Source organism: Pongo pygmaeus, chromosome 8 (genome assembly GCF_028885625.2).
Source record: "Pongo pygmaeus isolate AG05252 chromosome 8, NHGRI_mPonPyg2-v2.0_pri, whole genome shotgun sequence".
Lineage (NCBI taxonomy): Eukaryota > Metazoa > Chordata > Mammalia > Primates > Hominidae > Pongo > Pongo pygmaeus.
In genome coordinates this window covers 102,664,243-102,689,466 of record NC_072381.2, presented here as the reverse complement: position 1 = coordinate 102,689,466, position 25,224 = coordinate 102,664,243, and the positions used below count along the sequence as shown (strand labels likewise).

The 25,224-nt window shown below is 53.4% G+C and overlaps 1 protein-coding gene across 2 annotated transcripts in view; it reads left to right on the top strand.

Annotated features, from left to right (window-relative positions):
- RRP12 (ribosomal RNA processing 12 homolog) overlaps positions 1-24,562 on the top strand; it is a 44,009-nt gene extending 19,447 nt beyond the window's left edge. Inside the window, exons 13-34 of one of the 2 annotated variants that reach the window (XM_054435430.2) lie at positions 318-432; positions 1,458-1,600; positions 1,814-1,935; positions 7,299-7,363; positions 7,454-7,616; positions 8,093-8,247; positions 8,493-8,560; positions 9,130-9,223; positions 10,217-10,375; positions 10,502-10,582; positions 10,738-10,843; positions 11,024-11,131; positions 11,715-11,872; positions 14,142-14,233; positions 14,371-14,538; positions 14,660-14,835; positions 15,048-15,173; positions 17,376-17,425; positions 20,657-20,729; positions 22,259-22,326; positions 22,650-22,732; positions 24,067-24,562. In XM_054435430.2, the coding sequence (XP_054291405.1) occupies positions 318-432; positions 1,458-1,600; positions 1,814-1,935; positions 7,299-7,363; positions 7,454-7,616; positions 8,093-8,247; positions 8,493-8,560; positions 9,130-9,223; positions 10,217-10,375; positions 10,502-10,582; positions 10,738-10,843; positions 11,024-11,131; positions 11,715-11,872; positions 14,142-14,233; positions 14,371-14,538; positions 14,660-14,835; positions 15,048-15,173; positions 17,376-17,425; positions 20,657-20,729; positions 22,259-22,326; positions 22,650-22,732; positions 24,067-24,169 (2,476 nt within the window). In that variant the 3' untranslated portion in view covers positions 24,170-24,562. Of the gene's footprint in view, positions 1-317; positions 433-1,457; positions 1,601-1,813; positions 1,936-7,298; positions 7,364-7,453; positions 7,617-8,092; positions 8,248-8,492; positions 8,561-9,129; positions 9,224-10,129; positions 10,376-10,501; positions 10,583-10,737; positions 10,844-11,023; positions 11,132-11,714; positions 11,873-14,141; positions 14,234-14,370; positions 14,539-14,659; positions 14,836-15,047; positions 15,174-17,375; positions 17,426-20,656; positions 20,730-22,258; positions 22,327-22,649; positions 22,733-24,066 lie in introns of both variants that reach the window. The other variant, XM_063670058.1, reaches the window with a different exon arrangement.
- The last annotated feature ends 662 nt before the right edge of the window (positions 24,563-25,224 follow it).

Sequence of the window (25,224 nt, the reverse complement as noted above, 5' to 3'; positions counted from 1 at the left end):
AGCTACCGTGGACTTAAGCACCTGCCACGTTTTAGCCACACCTCACCTCTTGGTTTCCTAGAGGTTTCCCATCTGAAGTTGGGTCAGATAACTACCTCATCGGTTTTTCTTTAAGCACTAGCATTATCTAAATTAAACTCTTAGCATAGGGAGTGTGGGCATGTCACAAATGTTAGTTCTCTTCTGTTGTCTCTCCTGGGGCCCCATTCTTGCTGGCCAGCTAGCGTCTGTAGCTCAGGGTGCTGGCCGTTGACTTTCTCTGGTGGGGGGCACAGGGTGGCGTGACCGTGGCCCTGACTGTGCCGCCCCCTTGGCAGGGCAGTGGAGGAGGGCCTGACGTACAAATTCCATGCGGCCTGGAGCTCCGTGTTGCAGCTGCTGTGTGTCTTCTTCGAGGCGTGTGGGAGACAGGCCCACCCTGTGATGAGGAAGGTGAGTGGGGAGCAGCTGGGGCCAGGGCAGGAAGTGGTGCTGGCCCTTGGACTGTGGGTTCCTGGAGGGCACGTGTCTCTGTTATCTCTGCACTCTGCTCCCCACCCCACCCTGACAGGGCCATAGCAGGTGCCCCATGCAGTATCCCCTGGAAAGTGACTGGGCCAACAAGGGAGGGGCAGGAAAAAGGGTGGGAGTCCCCCACCTGCTCACTAGTCTTTGCTGGAGTTGCTGGTTTTAAAACTTAGGGAGTCTGTTTGCTTTCCCTTACCCCCACCCCTTATCTTTTAAATTTTAATTATCTAAGTTTCCTATAACCAGTGAGTATAGCATTGATGTTCTAAACAGCCCTAGGTCCCAAGGAGGTTCTTCCAGTCCAGGGTTAACCATTTAAGGATCAGGGATCACTCAGGGATCCTGAGCAGACCCTAGTCCAGGAGAGACTGGGGGCCTGAGGACAGCCCCCAGACTGGTCCCGCATCAGCAGAGACAGCAGCTCCTGGCCTCGTGGGGGCTTCCTCACTGACTCCCTCCCGTTGCTGGAAAAAAGGAACCCTGGTGGGAGGACAGGGTCTCCGTCAAGAGGCGTGGCCTGAGCCCTGATAGATTGGGTTGACCAATTTGGCTTTATATAAGAGGCCAGGCAGGGCCTTGAAAGTGTGGCTGGGGGAGGGCTGTGGCCATGGTGAACCCAAAGGTGCACCTCTGTCTCCTCAGCGCCTGCTGATTTGCTAATTGTTGCATGCAGACAGATACATTTGTCCCATTTTCAAAGGTAAATTGGAAATCTACATTTGTGTGTGAAATTTCCTAATTTTTACATGTTGTTAAATGTAACAGAATTTTGTAAAATCCTAGGCATGGGATTTTACAGTCACCAGTGGTTAATTGGGTTCTCAGTCTGTACCCTCTGGTGTAGCGTTGAACCCAGGCCCAGAATTCCAGCCTCATCCTTCAGCGGGGTCTTGTCATGGGTCTCTGCTTTCGAGCATGTCTTGATGTGTGGTCACTCATCTCTGCTCTAGTGCCTCCAGTCCCTGTGTGATCTGCGCCTCTCCCCTCATTTCCCCCACACGGCAGCTCTTGACCAGGCAGTGGGGGCTGCGGTGACCAGTATGGGACCTGAGGTGGTGCTGCAGGCTGTGCCTTTGGAAATTGATGGCTCTGAGTAAGTGTGGCCCTGGCTGGCTTCCTGACAAGCCCCAGGCTTGTTCTGTCCCCTGGAAAGGATGTCTGCTGCTGTGGGCTAAAGTCTGTGTCAGTGCAGGGCTCAGCAGGAGGGGCCACAGGAGGTCTCTCTCTGTCCTGGGCTCAGTACGCTATGCACTGCCCTCAGGGATGTCCCCTCATCCTCATTGGGTTCTTCCCATTCTCCTCCCAGGGAGACTCTGGATTTCCCACGGAGCTGGCTGCTGCCTGTCATCCGAGACCATGTTCAGGAAACGCGACTTGGTTTTTTCACCACCTACTTCTTGCCCCTGGCTAACACCCTGAAGAGCAAAGGTAGGAGACCCTTGTCTGTGTGTGACCTGAGGCTCCCCACAGTCCTGGAGCCTCCACAGAAGGGATTGGGAAGGGTGCTGAGTCCCACACACCCAGCCTTCAAGACATTTGGCAATATCCCTCTGCCGAGCAGGTGGCCAGCCAGTGCTCTAGTGCCTATCTCCCTCCCTTCTGCTCCAAGGCGAGGCCAGGTGGCCCTCCCTGTGGCAGAGCTTGCCCTGTGAGACAGGAGCTGCCTCCACAGGGAGCTGCCCCAACTGGGCCTTGTTCTTCCCCTTTGGATCACAGAGAACAGCTGTGCCCCTTCTTCCTCATGCAAGCCCTTGAAATCGATTTTGTAAAAATTTGTGATATGTTTGTTTATATGTATATATACTTTTATATACTTCTAGGTGTGTTTATTTATTTATTTTATTATTATTATTTTTTGAGACAGAGTTTTGCTCTTGTTGCCCAGGCTGGAGTGCAGTGGCACGATCTCGGTTCACTGCAACCTCCACCTTCCGGGTTCAAGTGATTCTCCTGCCTCAGCCTCCCAAGTAGCTGGGAGTACAGGCACCCACCACTGCACCTGGCTACTTTTTGTATTTTTAGTAGTGACAGGGTTTTGCCATGGCAGCCAGACTGGTCTCAAACTTCTGACCTCAGGTGATCTGCCTGCCTCCGCCTCCCAAAGTGCTGGGATTACAGATGTGAGCCACCGCACCCAGCCAGGTGTATTTATATATATGAGTATATATGTATGTACACATACACAGTCACATGCCACATGACGTTTCAATGATGGTGGTCTCATAAGATGATAATACCGTATTTTACTGTACTTTTTCAATGTTTACGTGTGTTTAGATGTACACATACTTAGCATTGTATTACAGGTGCAGCACTCAGTACAGCAACATGCTGTCCAGGTTTGTAGCCTAGGAGCAATAGACTACACCACATAGCCCAGGTGTGTAGGGGCTGTGCCATCTAGGTTTGCGTAAATACACTCTATGCTGTTAACACAATAAAATCACCTACCAATGCATTTCTCAGAATGCACCCTGTCAAGCAATGCCTGACTGTAGATCATATGTATGTATTTGAAAATGATGATTACCCCAAAGGTGTTCTTTCTTCAGGCTGCACATCCCCAGTCCCCTGCCCCTCTCCTTTCAGGCATAGTTTCTTATCCTTCGTGATCATGGTCTCCTCTCTCCATGTATGCTCTAGTTTACTCCTGACCTGTGTTAGGCAGACTCAGGCCTACGTGAGGATAGGCAGAGCATGGGGTTACATTGCTTGGCCTAGTGATGGCTTCAGGCGCTTTTCGTTTTCATTGGATTTTGTGGATTTTGAGGATCTAGGGCAGCATTGCTAAACTATTTCATCCACTGTCTGTTTTTGTAAATAAATTTTTTTTTTTTTTTTTTTTTGAGACGAAGTCTCGCTCTTGTCACCCAGGCTGGAGTGCAGTGGCACAATCTCAGCTCACTGCCATCTCTGCCTCCTGGTTCAAGAGATTCTCCTGCCTCAACCTCCTGAGGAGCTGGGATTACAAGCACCTGCCACCATGCCCAGCTAATTTTGTATTTTTAGTAGAGAAGGGGTTTCACCATGTTGGCCAAGCTGGTCTCGAACTCCTGACCTCAGGCAGTCCACCTGCCTCGGCCTCCCAAAGTGTTGGGATTACAGGCGTGAGCCACTGTGCCCAGCCTGTAAATAAAATTTTATTGGAACACAGACACATACATATTTATTCTTGCTCTGTCACCCAGGCTGGAGTGCAGTGGTGCAATCTCAGCTCAGTGCAATCTCTGCCTCCCGGATTCAAGCGATTCTCCTGCCTTAGCCTCCCAAGTAGCTAGGACTGCAGGTGCGCGCCACCACACCTGGCTCACTTTTTAAAAATTTTTTGTATTTTCAGTACAGATGGGGTTTCACCATGTTGGCCAGGCTGGTCTCAAACTCCTGACCTCAGATAATCTGCCTTTCTCGGCCTCCCAAAGTGCTGGGAGTACAGGCGTGAGCCACCATGCCCAGCCTGTCACACTACTTTTTAATGACAGAGTTATTGTGATAGAAATCATATGTACTGTGGGCTGGCCACAGTGGCTCACGCCTGTAATCCTAGCACTTGGTGAGGCCAAGGCGGGTGGATAACCTGAAGTCAGGAGCTTGAGACCAGCCTGGCCAACATGGTGAAACCCCATCTCTACTAAAAGTACAAAAATTAGCCAGGCGTGGTGGTGGGTGCCTATAATCCCACCTACTCGGGAGGCTGAGGCAGGAGAACACTTGAACCCCGGGGGGCAGAGGTTGCAGTGAGCCAAGATTGTGGCACTTTACTCCAGCCTGGGCAACAGAGCGAGACTGTCTGAAAAAAAAAAGTAAAGAGAAGAAAAGAAAAAAAGAAATCATATGGCCTGCCAAGCTTAAAGTACTGGCCCTTTTGCACAAAAGGTGGCTGACTCCTGGTCTAGGGCAGTGGTTCTCAACAAGGAGGGTGATTTTGCTGCCCGTAGGACATTCAGCAATGCCTGGAGACATTTTTGGTTGTTACCTTTGGGGGAAGGGTGCTCTGGCATCTAGTGGGTAGAGGCCAGGATGCTGCTAAGCACCCTGCAATGCACAGGACAACTTCACACAACAAAGAGTACCAGGCCCAAAATGTCCACATTGTCAAGATTGAGAAACCCTGCTCTAGGGCACGGTTTCCTGATTTCACACATGATCTTGTAGAATATACAGAAAGTGCTTAAAGAAGAAAGTAAAGCCGAGCGCAGTGGCTCATGCCTGTAATCCCAGCACTTTGGGAGGCTGAAGTGGGCGGATCATGAAGTCAGGAGTTCGAGACCAGCCTAAACAACGTGGAGAAACCCTGTGTCTACTAAAAATACAAAAATTAGCTGGGCATGGTGGCACGTGCCTGTAATCCCAGCTACTTGGGAGGCCGAGGCAGGACAATCGTTTGCACCAGGAAGGGAAGGTTGCAGTGAGCTGAGATGGCACCACTGCACTCCAGCCTGGGCGACAGAGCAAGACTTCATCTCAAAAAAAAAAAAAAAAGTAAAAGCTATTCAGTCCTCCCACCCAGAAATTGTTACTACTCAAGTTTTTAATGTATTTTCCTTTGCTTTGTTTGGGTCAGTTTGTTTGTTTGTTTGTTTTGAGACAGGGTCTTGCTCTGTTGCCCAGGCTGGAGTGCAGTGGTGCGATCTTGGCTCACTGCAACCTCCACCTCCCAGGTTTTCAAGCAATTCTGCCTCAGCCTCCTGAGTAGCTTGGTCTACAGGCGTGTATCATCACCCCTCGCTAATTGTTTTATTTTTAGTAGAGACAAGTTTTCGCCATGTTGGCCAGGCAGGTCTCGGACTCCTGGCCTCAAGTGATCCACCTGCCTTGGCCTCCCAAAGTGCTGGGATTACAGGTGTGAGCCACCATGTCTGGCTGTATTTTTTTTCTGTGTAAAAATAGTATTGTATTTCTACTATGTTGGAATTAATGTGCACATATTAGTAACTTAAAATTTTTCCTGTTATTAAAAAAGAAAAATTTGTTCTGTTTTCAATAGAAATATATGCCCATCAAAGAAAATACAGATGAACCCCCAAAATGAGGGTCATTACCATCATTAATGTTACCTATAAACCCTGGCATTATTCTTAAGGCTGATGTTATGTATTCCCTTTGTCCTGGTAATACTACATGCAGGTATCTGTCCTGAGAAGATAGACAAGTGCACACTGATTTATGTCCCTAGCAAAGATGTGCCTGACAGTATTGGCTTATACTGGCAAAAACTCTAACACATCCTGTATCTTTCTCATTAGGGTTCCAGTTAAATTAGTTATGGTAAAGCCCTACTTTTGGCCAGATGCAGTGGCTTACGCCTGTAATCCCAACACTCTGAGAGTCTGAGGCAGAAGGATTGTGTGAGGCCAAGAGTTCAAGAACAGCCTGGGCAACACAGCAAGACCCTGACTCTATAAAATTTTTTTTTTTTTTTTTAGTTAGCCAGGTGTGGTAGGCCCACCTGTAGTTCCAGCTACTTGGGAGGCTGAGGAAAGAGGATTGCTTGAGCCCAGAAGTTCAAGGCCAGCCTGGGCAACAGAGTGAGACCTCCGTCTCTACAAAAATATTTTTTAAGTCCCACTTTGGGATATGATGTAGGCATTATAAAGAAAGAAAGAAACCACTAGGTAGGGACAGACAAGTTTAGCAGATGGTGAGTCGAACAGACACGGTTTATATCTCAACTCCGCCACTCCACAGTTTGTGGCTTGGGGCAGGTTTTGTTTAATTTCCCAGGGTCTGCTCCTCATCTTAAAATGGGCAAGTTTTGTGAGGATTAAATGAAAAAGTCACGTGAAGTGCTCATTACACAGACTACTACATAGTACTTGCTCAGTAAATGTTATCAGCTTTATTGTCAAGTAAACAAGATTACAGAATGCTGTATGTATAGTATAGTCCTGTTTATGTTTTTTTGGTTTTTTTTTTTTTTTTTGAGACGGAGTCTCGCTCTGTCACCCAGGCTGGAGTGCAATAGCACGATCTCAGCTCACTGCAAGCTCCACCTCCCGGGTTCACGCCATTCTCCTGCCTCAGCCTCCCGAATAGCTGGGACTACAGGTGCCCACCACCACTCCCGGCTAATTTTTTGTATTTTTGTAGAGAGGGGGTTTCACCATGTTAGCCAGGATGGTCTCAATCTCCTGACCTCATGATCTGCCTGCCTCAGCCTCCCAAAGTGCTGGGATTACAGGTGTGAGCCACTGCACTCGGCCCCGTTTATGTTTTTCAAAGTGGGCATGTGGCTGGGCGCAGTGTTGCACACCTGTAATCCCAGCACTTTGGGAGGCCGAGGCACATGGATCGCTTGAACTTAGGAATTCGAGACCAATCTGGGCAACATGGTGAAACCCTACGTCTACAAAAAGTTAGCTGGGTGTGGTGGCAGGCACGCCTGTAGTCCCTGCTACTTGGGAGGCTGAGGTAGGAGGATCGCGTGAGCCTGGGAGGTCAAGGCTGCAGTGAGCCCAGATTGCGCCACTGTATTCCAGCCTAGACCACAAAGTGAGACCCTGTCTCAAAAAAAAAAAAAAAAAAGGGCATGTGTTTAAAGAAGTATAAAAAAGTAACAAGAAATAGAGGCGATAATCTCTGGGGGAGTAAGAGTATGGAGAGACATTTGCTTTCTGTTTATTATAGGTTCATTTTAGTGTTTTAGAATGAACAAGTATGATTTAATTTATGGGGATGGGGGGAAGTCACCCATATTCCTGTCCTCATCATTGGGCTTTTGGTTTGGTTTGGTAAATAAGGCCGTTGGCCAGGAGGGTGCTGGGCTCACACTCTGTCCCTCTGTCACACTGCAGCCATGGACCTGGCTCAGGCAGGCAGCACAGTGGAATCTAAGATCTACGACACACTCCAGTGGCAGGTAAGGGTCAGCTGGGGGAGGGTGTGGGGAGAAGCACACGGGCACAGGTGGCTGCGTATCAGCTTCCTTTATTGTTCCCTCCTTCTCCAGATCTGGACACTCCTGCCTGGGTTCTGCACGAGGCCCACAGATGTGGCCATCTCCTTCAAAGGGCTGGCACGGACCCTGGGCACAGCCATCAGCGAGCGTCCAGACTTGAGGGTCACCGTGTGCCAGGCCCTGCGCACCCTCATCACCAAGGGCTGCCAGGCAGGTACGTGTGGGCTGTGGGAGTCGGGGCTGGGGAGGATGACACAGGTCCCTGGCCCCATCCCCTGGCTTGCTACGCTCCTTGCCAGGCAGAGCTACAGAAACTCACCTCTGGAGCTCATCCTTTGCTGCTTCTGCTGCAGACCCCAGGGGATAGTAGGAGGCTGGAAACCACCCTTATCTCCTACCTTTACTTCCAGTGTGCTGACAGCTGGAAGTAAAGTCAGTCAGTGTCGAAGGCTTTACTCTGTGGCTGGCACTTCGCTGGCTCCCTGGGGTTGGAGCCATCGAGGACCACAGGCCACTGGGGCACCAGGCTCTCCATGCCCTGGCTCAGCTCCTGCCACAGAGAGCCCCAAACCTATGGATTCCAAGTCCTGCCAGCTCCCGCAAGAGAGGGCCTCTGGGCCACAGCCCCAGCAGCCACTGAGGCACAGTCAACTCCTGTGCCTTTAGTGCAAACTTTGATCCTTTTGCCAGAGGCCGACCGTGCTGAAGTGAGTCGCTTTGCCAAGAACTTTCTGCCGATCCTCTTCAACCTGTATGGGCAGCCCGTGGCAGCCGGGGACACTCCAGCCCCTCGCCGGGCTGTGCTGGAAACCATCAGAACTTACCTCACCATCACTGACACTCAGGTGAGCCACGGCAGGGAGGGAAAGAGGGAGGAGGGGAGCTCTCAGGTGGGCAGGGTCGGAGAGGCCGAGACCCTACCCACCAGGGCTCACGTGGATCTCTGCGTTCTGGAGCACATACCAGCAGTCATGGCTTGGGCAGGGCTGGGGGCTGATGGTGGGGAGGCCGCTCTGGGACTGCTGCCATTGCTGCTTTCTTTCGCTCCTCCCCAATGACTCTCTCCTCCTCATTCCCTCGGGGCCACAAGTTGGTGAACAGTCTCCTGGAAAAAGCCAGTGAGAAGGTGCTCGACCCTGCCAGCTCTGACTTTACCAGGTAACGTGCTCAGGGCCTCCCACTTGAGCTGGAGCAGCCCAGGGAGCTGGAGGGTGCATCTGGCAGAAGCACTGTGGGTTCCCTCTTGCATTATTTAAGGAAGCCTTGAAGTATTAATTGTCCAGGTTGTGCTGAGAGGCTGTGCTGACTAGTTCCTTCTTCCTGGAGAGGCCATTTAGTCTGGTAAGGAGGAACAAGGACCCAGGAGATACACTGCCCAGGTTCTGATCCCAGCTCCGTCACTTACGGGCTGTGTGACCTTGGACAAAGTACTTATCCATTCTGCCTCTAAGGCCTCATCTGTAAAATGGGCACGATAATAGTTCTTGCAACAAGGTTGCTATGAGGATTGAAGGAGTTAGCAGGTGTAAAACACCAGGAACGGTGACTGGTACATCATGAATGCTCAATTAGGTGCTAGCTATTATTATTGTTCATGAGCTCCTTCAAGCCCCTTGTCCTCACCCTGACTTCTCCCACCTCCCCGTACCCAGTAGACGTAAGAACACTGGTAGTCTGCGCCCTTCTCCAGCTCCCCATCCCTCTCCTTGTTCTCCTGCCCCGAGCAGATTGTCTGTCCTGGACCTGGTCGTGGCCCTGGCTCCGTGTGCTGACGAAGCTGCCATCAGCAAGCTATACTTCACCATCCAGCCCTACCTAGAGGTGAGCCTCAGCAGCCAGGAGCCCCACACAGCCACGCTTCGGGGCAGATGGGCTGTGGGAAGGTGGGGCCTGTCTTCATGTCTTTGTCCCTTGCTGCTTCCCAAGATCAGGTCCCTGTCTGCTTTCTCCTGCAGTGGCTTCCCTTTGTGTCCTGTGTAGCCCATCTGTCTTGCAGGTCCCAAAGGGACTGAAATGCACAGCTGTGCTTAGGCCTTGCCTGCTGAGTGACTCTTGTAGAACCAAGGCCATGCTCCTTTGCCTGGCTCACCCACCAGGCCCATCCCAGACCGGCCTGAGCTTTATCCACCCAGTCCACTTTCCTCTACTCCTGCTGCAGCCTCCTTCAGCTGCCTTAAGCCTCCCTGATATAACAGGCCCTGTCTGTGCCTTTGCAGGGTTTGGGTCCTCAGCTTGAAATGCCCTCTGCTGTGGCCAGCAACCCTGCAGATCTCAGCCCAGCAGTGACCCCCTGAAAGCTGCCCCCATTGCCACAGTTTAGTAGCAGTTACCTAACAGTGTGAGAAGTGCTCTGGGTCAGCACTGCAGGTGGACATGGAAATCCAGGGCCAGGCCACGTCACCTCAGGAAAGGTGTCTGGGGTTGGGGGTTGGGGGAGTGTGACAGAGAGCTGGTTTGGAGGAGCAAGGAGTTGTCAGTCTTGGAAGGAGAGAGAAGAGTGCTCTGGCTAGAAAGAGCAGCAGATGTGCAGGCCTTGGCACGTGCCAGGTACCAGGAGCTCAGGCCACTGGAGTGAGCAGTGTCCAGAGTTGGGTGAGTGGAGTGGATTGGTGGGCCCCACGGCACACACCCCCAACCCCTGTGCCTCGCCCAGGAGTTAGCCACTTGCTGTCCACATTCCACTGGTCCTCTGTCAAGCCACATGAACCCCCACGGGCCCCTGTTCAGAATCCCTCCAGTGCTGGAGGATGCTCCATGGATGGCATTGGACAGGGGGTGAGCCCCAGGCCTCCCTCACCGGTTCCTGTCTGCCAGAGCAAGGCCCATGGGGTGCAGAAGAAGGCCTACCGAGTGCTGGAGGAGGTGTGTGCCAGTCCTCAGGGCCCCGGGGCCCTCTTCGTGCAGAGCCACCTGGAGGACCTGAAGAAGACACTGCTGGACTCGCTGCGGAGCACCTCCTCACCCGCCAAGAGGGTAAGAGCTCTAGGGCCACTCGCTCTGCTGAGGGAGGCTGGGCAACACCAGGAAAGGAGCCATTGTTGAGGCTTGTTGGGTGGAGGTAGCATTGTGGGGTCCTGACTGGTAGCCCCTTGCCCGCAGCCCCGTTTGAAGTGCCTCCTACACATCGTGAGGAAACTCTCAGCTGAACACGAGGAGTTCATCACTGCCCTTGTCCCAGAGGTGAGTGTGCGGGTGTGTTTTAGAGGGGGGTCCCTGGAATGTGGCTCTTAAGGGCCTCAGGATCCAGGAAGGGCAGTGATGGGGGCGGGAGGACTCGATTCGCTGCCTGGGCGGATGGCTCAGGGAGCAGATACTGATGGAGTTGTCTTGGCCAGGTGATCCTGTGCACCAAAGAGGTGTCGGTGGGTGCACGGAAGAACGCTTTTGCACTGCTCGTGGAGATGGGCCATGCTTTCCTAAGGTTTGGCTCGAACCAGGAAGGTAAGGCCCAGGGGTCTGGGGGTGGACACTCTGCTCATAGACTGGGTGGGGGGAAGCACCCCTCAAAAAAGGTGGAGAGAGCTCCGTGCCCTGGCCCTGGGCAGGCTGCTCCTCTCTGGCCCTCAGTCCGCCTACCTGGTGGGTCCTTCCTGCTTGACCCACCTTGGTCTCTGTCCCCAGAGGCCCTGCAGCGCTACCTCATACTGATCTACCCTGGCCTGGTGGGCGCGGTGACCATGGTCAGCTGCAGCATCCTGGCCCTGACCCACCTCCTTTTCGAGTTTAAAGGTAAATGCTTATTTCTTAGAAGGCCTGAGAAGCCCTCAGGTTAGGAAGATGCCCAAAAGGTCAGGATAAGGTGGCTCCTGGAACTGGGAAAAGGTGCCTGGAGGAAGTAAGAAAAGCCACACCCAGCCCAGTTTGCCTCCCTGTCTCCCTTCCTGCGGGTCACTGCCTCCTGCCCTTGCGGCTATACCAAGGCACCTTCCTCAGGACTGTCCCCGCGTGTGACTGTGCAGTCCAGCGGCCCTGCATCCCACTGTCAGAGTGATTAGGAGGTGGTTAGGGCTGATGCCTGGATTTTAGTCCTAGTCCTGCCTCTTGGCAACCACATGAGACCTAGAACAGCTTGATTAGCCTCTTAGCACCTCAGTTTCTTATCTCTAAAATGGAAGCAAGAAATAGCACCCACCTCAGGGTGACGAAAGGACTCAAGACCACTCCATGGAGCGTGATTGGAACCATCCCGGGCATACGGAAAGGCTCTCAATGTCAGCTTCTACTGACGCTTGAGTGGCTGTTTTCCAATGGGGAGGGTTTGGGTCTGGGTGGGTCCTGGGTGTCTTAGACAGTGACCCCCTCACTGCCACAGGTCTGATGGGGACCAGCACAGTGGAGCAGCTGCTGGAGAATGTGTGCCTGCTTCTGGCCTCCCGCACCCGTGACGTGGTCAAGTCTGCACTGGGCTTCATCAAGGTGGCGGTGACTGTCATGGACGTGGCACACCTGGCCAAGCATGTGCAGCTGGTGGTGAGTGTCCCCGTTCCCCTTAGCAGGTAGCAGGGTGGCCTCTGAGCTGTTGGCACGGACCCGGCAAGCCTCGAGGCCAGCAAGTTTCAAACTTTTTTTTTTGTAGCCAGAGGTCATTAAGGAGCCCTAAAAGGGACCATAGGGGAATGCCTATCAGGTGGAGGCGAGGAGGGGGCACACTGCCCAGGTGGCTTTCTTCATCCCAGAACCCCACATGGAAGGCAACAGGGGCTTTTCAGGGCAAAGGCCCACGGGCAGGGCCACTCCTCATATTACAGATGGGGAAACTGAGGCCAGAGATTTTCCAGATCATGGGACTCAGACGCTGGGCTCTCCCTCCACAGGACCCCCTCATCTTGCCTTTTTTTTTTCCCCATCTTGCATTTTGACCTTGCTGGTTAGAGGCCATTCCTTTGGGTCCCCTGCTGGGCTGCAGAAGGATCTGAAGAGCCCCTTGGTATAGGGTCCCTGGCCCTCTCCTGCCCAAGAGAAGCCTTGCCTAGGCTGGGACAGGCTTCCAGCCAAGCTGTGCACTGTACCTGCTGCCTCAATTTCCCATGTGTGACTGGCTTGAGTCACATCAGACCTCTGGGTCCCTCTTGCATATTTTCTTTGGGTCTGGCCTTGGGTTCAAGATAGGAAGGGACAGATGAGAATCGGCAGCCCTACCGCTGTCCTCGGAGCCTGCAGCCTAACTAGGGACCAAAGGTGGGGAGAACAGCTAGAGCAGTGATCCATCATGGAGTTATTAGAATTTATAGAAGCCCTGGCCGAGTGCAGTGGTTCACACCTGTAATCCCACCACTTTGGGAGGCCAAGGCAGGCAGATCACTTGAGTTCAGGAGTTTGAGACTAGCCTGGCCAACATGATGAAACCCCATCTCTACTAAAAATACAAAAATTAGCTGGGCATGGTGGCAGGTGCCTGTAATCCCAGCTACTCAGGAGGCTGAGGCAGGAGAATCACTTGAACCTGGGAGGCGGAGGTAGCAGTGAGCCACGATTGCACCACTGCACTCCAGCCTGGGTGACAGAGCAAGATCTGCCTCAAAAAAAAAGGATTTATAGAAGCCCTTCAAAGAGTGGCTGGGGAGGCCAGGAGCGGTGGCTCTCACCTATAATCCTAGCACTTTGGGACGCCAAGGTGGGTGGATCACTTGAGGTCAGGAGTTTGAGACCAGCCTGGCCAACATGGTGAAGCCCCATTTTTACTAAAAAATACAAAAATTAGCCAGGCATGGTGGTGCGCACCTGTAGTCCCAGCTATTCATGTGGCTGAGGTGTGAGAATTGCTTGAACCTGGGAGGCGGAGGTTGCAGTGAGCCGAGACCATGCCATTGCACTCCAGCCAGGGTGACAGGGCAAGACTCTGTCTCAAAAAAAAAAAAAAAAAAAAATCCCAGTACTTTGGGAGGCCAAGGTGGGCGGATCGCCTGAGGTTGGGAGTTCGAGACCAGTCTGGCCAGCATGGTAAAACCCTGTCTGTACTAAAAATACAAAAATTAGCCAGGCATGATAGCAGCCACCTGTAATCCCAGCTATTCAGGAAGCTGAGGCAGGAGAATTGCTTGAACCCGGGAGGTGGAGGTTGCAGTGAGCTGAGATCGTGCCATTGCACCCCCGCCTGGGCAACAGAGCGAGACTCTGTCTCAAAAAAAAAAGAGTAAACGCGGACCCTATCCCCTGGCCGGTTTGGGAGTCACTGGAGATAAGAAGATCTGCCACCTGCACATGTAACCCAAACTGGGCCAGATGAAGGCTTAAGAGGAATCCAGCCAGAGCAGAATGCAGTGAGATGGAAGGGACATAGGGAACCAAGAGAAGTCTTGGGGTGCTAGGGGCAAAGCAGGAGCCACAGCATTAGATGAGTCTGGGCTGAACTCCCACCTCTATGGCCATTTAGCAAACACTTTACCCTCTGTGCTGCCGTGTCCTCTTCTATAAATAGGGGGTGATAGCATGTATCTCAGGGGTAGTCCAAGGATTCAACGAGAGGATATATGTCAAGTACCAAGTGCTGTTGAGAAGATTAAAGCTCTCATCCTTCAAGGGTGCTCAGGCCTGTGTCCTGAAGGAGGGTGCAGGGGAAAGATGGGGCCTGTCCACCCGAGGGAAGCATGACTGGGCCAGGGTGTGGGCCAGGAGCAGGGCCGCGCTAACCCTCCCCTCAGCTGGGCTTGATCATGCTGTGTCCCTGGGCTGGACAGCAGTAAAGGGGGCGCAGCGTGGAAGGCTCGCCTCCCTGAAAGCCTGGTGCTCTGTCCGGCAGATGGAAGCCATTGGGAAGCTTTCAGATGACATGCGGCGGCACTTCCGCATGAAGCTTCGGAACCTGTTCACCAAGTTCATCCGCAAGTTTGGGTCTGTGCACTGAGCGGGGAGCCAGGGTGCGGTAGGGCAGGCGAGGGGCCGAGGATTTCCAGTCCTACCAGGGACACTACCTCTGGGTCATGCTGTCTGGCCAGTGCCTCTCACCAGCCCTTCCTTGCCATTCCCAGATTTGAGCTGGTGAAAAGGCTGTTGCCCGAGGAGTACCACAAAGTCCTGGTCAACATCCGGAAAGCTGAGGCCCGGGCCAAGAGGCATCGAGCCCTGAGCCAGGCTGCCATGGAGGAGGATGAAGAGGAGGAGGAGGAGGAGGAGCCCGCCCAGGGCAAAGGCGACAGGTGAGACCATGTTAGGGCCATGGGACCTGGTGTCCCCCCAACCCAAGGGCCTGCCCAGGCAGTGCCCGCTGATCCCTGCCTCTCCTGGGAGCACTCTGACTGGGGGCTTCTCTGTCCTTAGCATTGAGGAGATTTTAGCTGACTCAGAGGATGAGGAGGACAATGAGGAGGAGGAAAGAAGCCGAGGCAAGGAGCAGCGGAAGCTGGCACGACAGAGGAGCCGGGCATGGCTGAAAGAGGGTGGTGGGGACGAGCCCCTCAACTTCCTGGATCCCAAGGTGGCCCAGCGAGTCCTGGGTAAGCATAGGGCTGGCGAGTGCACTCAGAAAACAGACTTGCCATGGTGCCAGGTTCTCAGGTGGTGCGTAGGGGGTGGCATCCATGGCAGGCCCATGGACAGGGCTGAGTGGCGCCCGTTTGGGGTCCCTGAGCCAGGCTTGTTGGTCATGATGAGGGTGAGTAGCATGGGACTGGCCTTCCATCTCCTCATGCCAAACTCTCCACCCCAGCCACACAGCCAGGGCCAGGCCGGGGCAGGAAGAAGGACCACGGCTTCAAGGTGAGCGCCGATGGCCGGCTGATCATAAGGGAGGAGGCAGACGGCAACAAGATGGAGGAAGAGGAAGGCGCCAAAGGTAGGCCCAACGTGCTTGTCCATTCATTTATTCACCGTGTTCACTTATTCCTTTGGTGATCACTTGCTGAGGAAGCGTGGGTAAAAACAGACCGGAGAAGCTCTTCTCTTGGCAGCTTCCTCAAACTTTTTGAGTTTCTCAAACTTTTTTTGAGAAACATTAAGAAATCTTTTTATGTTGTAACCGAGCCATTTATACAATACATATTTAACTCAAAGGAAACTATCAGAAATGGTACTTCCCCTTACTGTGTGTGATACGCTGTTAGTCTCTTCTGTTTTTCTCCTCCTCCTCCCCCTCCTCTTCCTTTCTCCTTTTCTTCCTTCCTCTTTTTTTTTTTTAAATGCAAACTTGGCTAAGGCCCTGAAGATGATTTAGAGGCAGAAAGAACCAGAGGCTGAAACCCTCCCAACTTCCCAATCCCGATGTCTGACATTGCCCGGGAGTCCCTCCGGTGTGGCATCTCGGAGCTCTCTTTAGTCTTTCCTGGCCCCTCTCCACATATCCAGCCATTAGCTAAGAAACACCTAGGTCTTCGCCAGGCGTGATGGCTCACGCCTGTAATCCTAGCACTTTGGGAGGCCGAAGCGCGCGGATCACAAGGTCAGCAGATCGAGACCATTCTGGATAACAAGGTTAAAACCCATCTCTACTGAAAAGACAAAAAATTAGCTGGGCGTGGTCGCGGGCGCCTGTAGTCCCAGCTACTCAGGAGGTCGAGGCAGGAGAATGGCGTGAACCCGGGAGGCAGAGCTTGCAGTGAGCCAAGATTGTGCCACTGCACTCCAGCCTGGGTGACAGAGCGAAACTGTCTCAAAAAAAAGAAACACCTAGGTCTTCAAGAACACACCTGTCATCCCTTTGTTCGGTTCCCAGTGCTGCGAGCTCTGGGCCCTTGTCTCACTGCACCTCCTAACTGGAGCCTCAACGCTCCACATGCACCCAACTCACCAGCCACACGACTGCAGCCACTCAGTCAGCCTCTCCTTAGCTCCATTTCCTTGCTTCAGAGTGGATATCATACAATCCTAATACCCACTTTTCCGGGTTGGAATGAAGATGAATCGGTGTAACGGGTACAGCATGTGTACTTGGTGTACATGTGCCTGTTATATTTCCGTGTCTAGTGTCTTCTCTGCTCCTCTCTCGCCCCTGTATACTTTTCCATCTCCTGTCCTCCTTGGTGCCCAGGCATTCCTGAGGCTGTCAGGACCCCTCCTCTCTCTCTCTGCCTTTCCAAACCCCCGTGCTCTTCAGGATTCAGCTCAAAGCTCCTTTTGTAGCCCTTCCTGGGTACCTCAGCCTTTAGGCCTGATTCCCCCAGAACTCCTGCCCAGCCCAGAGGAAACCCAGTCTTCAGCCCTTGGTCATGTGCTTTCTTTGGAGATAGAGTCTCGCTGTGTCACTCAGGCTGGAGTGCAGTGGCTTGATCTCGACTCACTGCAATCTCCATGTCCTGAGTTTATGCGATTCTCCTGCCTCAGTCTCCCAAGTATTGGGGACTACAGGCACGCACCACCATGCGCAGCTAATTGTTGTATTTTTAGTAGTGATGGGGTTTTGCCATGTTGCAGACTGGTCTCGAACTCCTGACTTCAGGTGATCCTCCCACCTCACCTCGGCCTCCCAGAGTGCTGGGATTACAGGTGTGAGCCACCATACATGGCCGATCACGTGCTCTCTATTGTCTTTTGGTTGTTGATTGACTTTGCCTGAGTTTCTCTTCCCTCCAACTGGTCAGTTTCATACTTTATATTCCCACATGGAGCCCAGCACATACTGCATAGGGCAGAGATTTCAAACAGGAGAATGAAGCCTTCCTGGCACAGTGGGGGCGTGTATGGGGCTGCGGGAGCGCCTGACTCCCCCGGAAACCTGGGGCTTTCTTCAAATCTCAAACAGATGAAGGGTGGGTGAGTGGGAAAAAAGAAGTTTCAAACAAAGCCATATTCACCTCAAAAGTAGGATCACCACTTCTTTGAGGGGCCGTTATCCCTAGGGCCTAGGGTGGCAAGGAGAAAGGGGCAGTGCTCAGGGGTCTCATCTCTTCTAACAGAAGGATGATATTGGTCTGAGGAAGGCAATTTTCTGGGGCTGGAGTTGGTGGCCCCTCAGCCTGGTGAGCCAGGAGGGGGCAGAAGGAAAGGGTAGGTTTTGAGGAGCTCCCACCAGTGCTCATGGGCCTCTCTTTTTTGGCTCCAGGTGAAGATGAAGAGATGGCTGACCTAATGGAAGATGTGATCGTCAGGAGTGTGAGTAGTTCCTGTGGACGGGGTGCTAGGGCTTCAGACCTAAGCCTGGGCCCCACAGCTTCTCACCCCCACCACACGTAGACATTGGAACTGCCCTGTTTCTGGAATGCTCAGTGTATCCTCACAGGTGTGCATAGCAGGCGGTCCAGAAGGCTGTGGGTGCCATGCAGGACAGAGTGATGGTTGTCTAGTTAAAGGAAAAAGAAGGCAGAGACACTTGTCTCTCTAGCGAGGGCATGTGCTACGCAGGGGCAAGGGCAGCAGCTTCCCTGTGTGCTCCTGCATGGGGTGGGGGCATCCACCGTGGGGGAGCATGGCTGTGCGCCCGGCACTGTGCTGAGGGCCCCACATAGCCTCACGAAGATAGGGACTCCGTTGTCCCAGTGACCAGAGGAGTGTACAGAGGTAAGTAGCCTGCCCAGGGTCACAGGGCTCAGTCTGTGCAAACCAGGAATTTGAACCCTGGTTTTCCAGTCTCCTAAGCCCAGAAATTCAACCTCTTTGCCACCATTACCCCTGTTGACCTGGCAGTGCTGCCTCCCAGGATGGAAACAGCCTCAGCTGCCCCACCTGAACCAACAAGGGCGAAGTGGGCCCAACCAGTCACCCAACACCTGTCAGTCTCAAGCTCAGTGGAACATTTCCATTCTGGAGCAGTTTCTTCCCTCTCTGTCCTTCCAGACTGTGCCCCAGCCCATCCAGCCTTCCTAGGCACCACCCGTAGGTGACAGGAGCCTATATCAGGGGTATAGTGATATCGGTGGGGAAGCGGCAGACTCTGGGGTCCCATCTTGGCTTCAGCCTAACCTTTTAAAGCCTCAATTCCTGATCTGTAAAGTGGGGTTATAAATAGACCACCTGGTGGAGTCATTGGGACAGTTTGGTAAGATTGGGCGTGTAAAGTGCATTAGCATAGTGCCTGACGTGTTACAGACTTCCCCCACATCCCCGTTTTCATTGGCGTCGTATTTGTGAATGACTGCCCATATGCCTTGCCAAGTGTCCATCTGCCCAGCATGGCCCGAGGAGGAGCTTTGTTATTAGAGCATTGTGACAGCGCAGAATTCTGTTTGAAGAGCTGAGTACATATCCAGAGTCCTGGGTCAGAGAGTAGCTGAGGACCTGAGCAGCCTCTGATGTGGGAAGCCCATCTGGGATGCCCTTGAGGAAAAGCAGTGGGGCTTCTGCTGAAAACCCTCCTGCCCCTCTCTGCGCCCAGGCGGCCACTCCTGTGGGACAGCTTCACCTACTGGGAGTCCTTCCTCTGCTTGGTCTGACATGGGCCTCTCCGAGAGGCCACCCTCAGGCCAGTCTAGTCTCCCTTTCCAGGTGATGGCAGTCGTCTGTCAAACGTGTGTCTCTGGGCCCAGACTGCCTGGGCTCAAGTCTTGGTTTCTGTGTACAGTGCTTGCCACTTAGTGATGCAAAGTAAGCTATGGTGACTTGATTATTCACTTTTCCTGGAAATCTTTTTCCACTCAAAGCCTCCTGGGTTCCTTAAGCGAATCTTCACATGTGGCTTTGCAGATCCTCAGCAGCCTACTCCTCTTCCTGGCTGGGGAGAACTGACCATGGCTTTCTAAGGATGTCCCCCACTGCACCGGGCAGAGCGGGACTGAGCAGATGCCTTGTCTCCAGGCACTGAGAGGGCCCCAGGGCGGCTGCACTCTGTGGCTGGCTCCTGCCACTGAGACCCCTAGACGGCTTCTTGCATGGCACTTAGTTCTAACTATTTTTTTTTTTTTTTTGAGATGAAGTCTCGCTCTTTCGCCAGGCTGGAGTGTAGTGGCGCAATCTCGACTCACTGCAACCTCCCCCTCCCGGGTGCAAGTGATTGTCCTGCCTCAGCCTCCTGAGTAGCTGGGATTACAGGTGCGTGCCACCACGCCCGGCTAATTTTTGTATTTTTAGTGGAGATGGGATTTCATCATGTTGGTCAGGCTGGTCTCGAACTCCTGACCTCGTGATCCACCTGCCTCAGCCTCCCAAAGTGCCAGGATTACAGGCGTGAGCCACCGCGCCCGACCAAGTTCTAACTCTTCGGCCAACCATTGTGGGAGCATGAAATGTTGGGGTTCAAATAGCTGCCTCCATTCAAGGCCAGCGGGCTGGGCTGTTGGCCAGGCACCAGCTGAACCAAGAGCCAGCTCAGCCATCGTCCCCTACATTGCAGTCGGAGTCAGCTTCCTCCCAGTTCCTGTTTCTCCACTAGGAGCCCACTCAGCTGGGCTTCGGCCAGTGGACCTGGAGTCCCCTGTTCCCCAGGCACACCCTGTGTGTGCTGCAGCTTGTTCGCTCTGCCCAGGCTGATCCCTTTGCCTGGCACACCTTTCCCCTGGTTGGCCTCTGGATCCCCTGGGTAGCTGGAACCCTGGGAATCTGCAGTTTCTAGAGGTTTCTGGGGCACAGTGGCACAGACCACGGTGCAGGGACTAGCCTTGCCAGCTGGGGCCGCCTCTGTTTGCCTCCCCTCCCTGCACAGCATGCCTCTGCCTGGCCTGGATGTTGGTTCTAGGCTCACATCTGGTGGGCTGGGGCTGCTGTCAGGCTCTCCCTCCTTCCCTTGGACTGCCTAACACAGCGCCAGGCACACAGTAGGTGCTCTGTCACTTCCTGTTGAATATAATTGACGAGCTGACGTGTCTCACTGTCCATGCTCATACCTGCTGGGTTGGTAGCATTGTTGAGGATCAGTGATGACCGGCTTGAGCAGGGGTCTCCCACCTACCTGAGAGCCCCTGGAGCACAGGAACTAGATCTTGTGCCCTGTGTCCCCAGGGCCTGGCACTTAGTAGGGGATCAGTAAGTGAGTGATTAATAGGGAGAGTGGGGTGGGGTTTGTGTGAAGCAAAGAATTGGTAAAGCTATGCTCTCTGAAGAGGCCAGGGACCTCATTTTCCCCATTAGGAAGGCTGGGTAAGCTGATGTCAGAAGCCCTCTGGGCAATTGCAGGCCTGGGTGGGGCCCACAGTGGAAAGGCAGAGCAGGAGCGGCCGCCACCAGCCCGGCAGTCAGGACGTGGCCAGAGCTTCTCTTCTGCACTGCCTGGCTTTGTGATCTTGGACAGTTCCTTGCCCTCTCTGGGCCTTAGTTTCCCCGTCTGTAAGAGGTGGGGTGCTTAGCAGAGGGCCTCTCCTGCTTGATGCAGGGTACTCTGCTGTTACGGTTGGCATTCCCGAGGGTGGGCACATCCCCTGGTTCACTCACTCCCCACCTATTCCCTCTCTGTAGAAAAAGCACCAGAAGCTCAAGCACCAGAAAGAGGCTGAGGAGGAGGAGCTGGAGATACCCCCTCAGTACCAAGGTGAGGCTTCCACTCCTCTGTCCTGGGACACATGGATCCCTGTCACCTGCATTAGGGAGGGGAGTCACAGGAAGGGGTGGCAGGGCCATGAGGTTGCACAGCCTGGTTGCACTCACTTGGCACCAACAGAGGTTGGCTGATATGACACTCATGATGGGCCTGGAGTCTAAGGGGCCCTGGGGGTGTGGGAGAGCCCGGGGGTTAGTAGATCTGTGCATGCAACCACCAGCCTTCTGAGGAGCCCTGAGCTGCAGCTCCTTCCCACCCACCCAGGCCTTCCAAGAGGCTTGAGTCTGTCCCTTCTGCGAGCTGCTTGCCTCTCTTGGTCACCCTAAGAGCACCAACCGAGTCAGGCTGGGTTTAGAGAAGCCACTTGGCCGGTGCCGGGGCTGGAAACTGGGAAGGTTGGTATTGGGTCTGGTCAGAGGGTTCCCCTCTATTTCTATCTCTGGGCCCACCAGCTGTTGCCCTCCTAGAGCAGCTGCTGGAAGTGCCAAGGTGGCTTCACCTCTGCTTCCTTCCTCCCAGGGTAGCCGTGCAGGACCTCTGTCCCCAAGCCCTTGCAGCAGAGCCCTTGCTTTGCATCTGGAGGTCCAGGGGCTCCTGTGGGAAACCTCTGATTCCAGTAGCTGGTGTGTCCTCAGCCCTAGAGCATCATAACGCAGCTGCACAACCTCATGGCTCTTCCGCCTGTGGCACCCGTGAGCCAGGGCCAGCTCACCTACTGTGCCCTGGGATGGAGTGATGCTGAGGCAGGAGTACCTGCCAGTTGATGAGGCAGAGACCTGGGGTCAGGGCTGCTTGCCCAACCTCTGCTTAGCTGTGTGACCTTGGCCTGGTTACACTGTCTGCCTCTGAGCTTCTAGTTTCTCATCTGCAACAACATGAGGAATGGGGGTGGTTCGTGCTGGTCATCTCAGAGAGTCCTCCTGAGCTGGCATGGTAGGATTCCATCCACAACTTGTCGTTGAATGTTGAAGTCCAGGCTGGAGAAGCCAGCTGACCTTGGGCAAGGATCCTGACCTCTCTAAGCTACAGTGTTCACATCTGTTACAATGGGTTAAATAGCTGCCTTCTATCTCAGTGTTTGTGTGAAACCCAAATGAGATAAGACGGGAAAGCCTAAAATGCCTTCTCTAACAGATGAGGTTAAGAGGCTTGCCTGAGGTTGGAGCTGTAAGTGGCAGAGCTGGGAGTTGAACCTGGCTGGCTGGCTGAATTCTGTCTGACTTTGGAGAATATGGGTTATTTTTTGTTAGTGTGTTAGTGGAGAATCTATGTGTTCCCAGAGGTCTCTGGTAAGCTGTAAGGATTCTGGGTCAGTCTGAGGAGCCCAGTGATCTAACTGTCAAATCACCAGACAGTCCCTCCTCGAGGAAGGTCTTTGTCCTGGTTTGATAGGGGACGGAGCCAAGTTCCTGGCCTTCACTCATCTGCTCCCTGGCAGCTCTCAGAGAGGGTGCCCATTGCCTTTCTGGAGGAGGCTGCCCTGGCTTTGCCTGACTCATGGTCCTGTGTTCTCCCTATAGCTGGAGGCTCTGGCATTCATCGCCCTGTGGCCAAGAAGGCTATGCCTGGGGCCGAATACAAGGCCAAGGTAAGCACTGCATGTAGGGCATGGGGTCTCCTGGCACTGGACAGGTGCCAGGGAGGGGCAAGGAGGAGCTGTGCCCATCACTGTCCTGAGAGGCACCTTCCTGGAACTCAACTGAGGCCAGGAAAGAAGAAGGGGTTCAGATGCCAAGACCTTGTGGCATCTGAAATGGGGGACCTTGTTGAATGGCCTTCCAAGGATACAGGAGCTCTTTGGCACCACCTAAGGCAGAGGATGAAGGGAGGTTATGGGGCCTGTCAAGTCTAGGGCAGGGACAGAAGGGGAACCCCACCCTCCTAGCTGACTCTGTTTCTCTGGGCGAGCAGAAAGCAAAAGGTGATGTGAAGAAGAAAGGCCGGCCGGATCCCTATGCCTACATCCCCCTCAACAGAAGCAAGCTCAACCGCAGGTATGACGCTGTGCCAGGCTGGGGGCTGGAGGATGGGTGGGGATGAGGGAGCAGAGTGCTCTAAAGAAGGGAGGGCCTTATTAAACTGTCAACTCAATTTGAGTCTCTTCCAGCTTTTTTTTTAAACATGCACCTATATCATGTAGCTGGTACCTACCTATATTACTGAGTTGAACTGCTTCTTTATTTTTTTATTTTTTTGAGACAGAGTCTTGCTCTGTCGCCAGGCTGGAGTGCAGTGGTGTGATCTTGGCTCACTGCAACCTCTGCCTCCCGGGTTCAAGCTAGTCTTCTGCCTCAGCCTCCCGAGTAGCTGGGACTACAGGCGTGTGCCACCATGCCCAGCTAATTTTTGTATTTTTAGTAGAGATGGGGTTTCACCACATTGGCTGGGATGGTCTCGATCTCTTGACCTCGTGATCTGCATGCCTCAGCCTCCCAAAGTGCTGGGATTACAGGCATGAGCCACCGTGCCCGGCCCTGAACTGCTTCTTTAAACATGATATTATGTCGTACAGATGTTTTCTGGTATATACATACTCTACATAGTAATCTTTTTTTTTTTTTTTTTTGAGACAGAGTCTCGCTCTGTTGCCCAGGCTGGAGTGCAGTGGCACCATCTCGGCTTACTGCAAGCTCCGCCTCCTGGGTTCACGCCATTCTCCTGCCTCAGCCTCCAGAGTAGCTGGGACTACAGGCACCCGCCACCACACCCGGCTAATTTTTTTGTATTTTTAGTAGAGACAGGGTTTCACTGTGTTAGCCAGGATGGTCTTGATCTCCTGACCTCGTGATCTGCCCACCTCAGCTTCCCAAAGTGCTGGGATTACAGGCGTGAGCCACTGCGCCCGACCATAGTCATCATTTTTAATAGCTTTGTATAATTTGCTTTTCTAATCCCTTTATTGGTAGGAAATTAGAGTTGTTTCCGACTTTGGCCCTTAAATTGGGTTATGTGTAGGACTGCTTTGGAAACTAATGTTACTAGGGAAATGGTGTTCTAAAGTTCTAGCTTCTGTGGATTGTAAGTTACCTTTCAGTGGAGGGATGGGTGGGCAGAGGGAGCTTTGACCTTCTCTGGACTTACATTAGAGGAAGAATGGAAGGGAGGCCTGTTTCCAGGGGGATAATTGTGCCAAAGTGGAATGTCCAGGTCAGGACATGAGCCATGTGGAAGCTGCAGCCACGTGTGGTCTGCCCAGTCCATGTGCTGGTCACCACCTGGAGGCCCCCTTCTCATCCCTGCTGGCGCTGGGGGTGAGCCATCATTTGGCATCGGGAGGGGGCCTCCTATTCTCAGCCAGATGTGACCTTTCTGTTCCTTGGCCCTGCAGGAAGAAGATGAAGCTGCAGGGACAGTTCAAAGGCCTGGTGAAGGCTGCCCGGCGAGGTTCCCAGGTGGGACACAAAAACCGCAGAAAGGATCGTCGGCCCTGAGGCCCAGGGCCCCTGGGCTGCCCTGTGGTCCAGTCTGAGGCCCTTTTAGTCCCCAGGCTGCCTTGCCACCAGCTCCAGGTGCTCAAGATTCTGGCAGAGCCTGGACTCAGGATGACTTGGAACTGGGGCTTGGCTCTCAGAAGTCCTGGATTTTGGAAACTCCAAATGGAATCACCCTTCAGAGACATCCCTGGTGCCTGGAGATGGGAATGTGGCCTCAGTGCCTCTGAGTAGGTGCCATGAGGCACCTTTGCTTTCTGCCCAGAGTGGCCATGAGCACCAGAACAGATGATCTCCGTTTCCGCCAGCTGCTTGTAGCCACGTGGCATCCTGGCTGTGGTCTGGGTGAGATTTATTGTGACCAGATGTAGAATAAATGTGTCTCATCCTGCATTTTTTTTCTAGAAACTGTTTCATAATCTGCCCCCTCCAGGGGTAAGAACAGTGTCCAGTTGTTGGCAGCAGTGGCCTGACCTCTTCCTGTCTAACTCCTTACATCCAGTCCAGGGCATATCATAATGCTTTGCCCATAGGACAGGCTTTGGAACTTGCCCGGGAGCACCCACCTGTGTCAGGAGGGGCAGCGAATGCCCCAGGGCTGGTGTCAGGAGCTGCAGTTCAGCACCAGGGACTGCCCCAGCTGCCCTGGGCACAAGTCTCTCCAGCATCTTTGTTCACTGATTGAACAAAGTGTTTGCTGAGCCCCTCCAAGTGCCCAGCATAGCCTGGTTCATTCACCTCCCTGTCTTCCCACATTCTTTTTTTCCCAGACAAGGGGATCTGTTTGTGTGATGTGATTCACTTGTCCAGCTTTGTTGGTCTGGAGCAGAGAAGGGCATGGCACAGAGGTCCTGAGGTCAGTGTTCTGTCAGCCCAGGTTCCCTTGTGTGGATACGATCCCACAGGCAGCCAGAAGCAAAGAACCCCAGCACTGTTCCCACACCCCAATATGAGTGTGCTTTGTGCCCTAGCACCTCACCGATACATTCTTCCCATCTCAGATCCTCCCAATGTGAGGCGAGCGCACACACACATTCCTCGTTTCCATTCTAGTT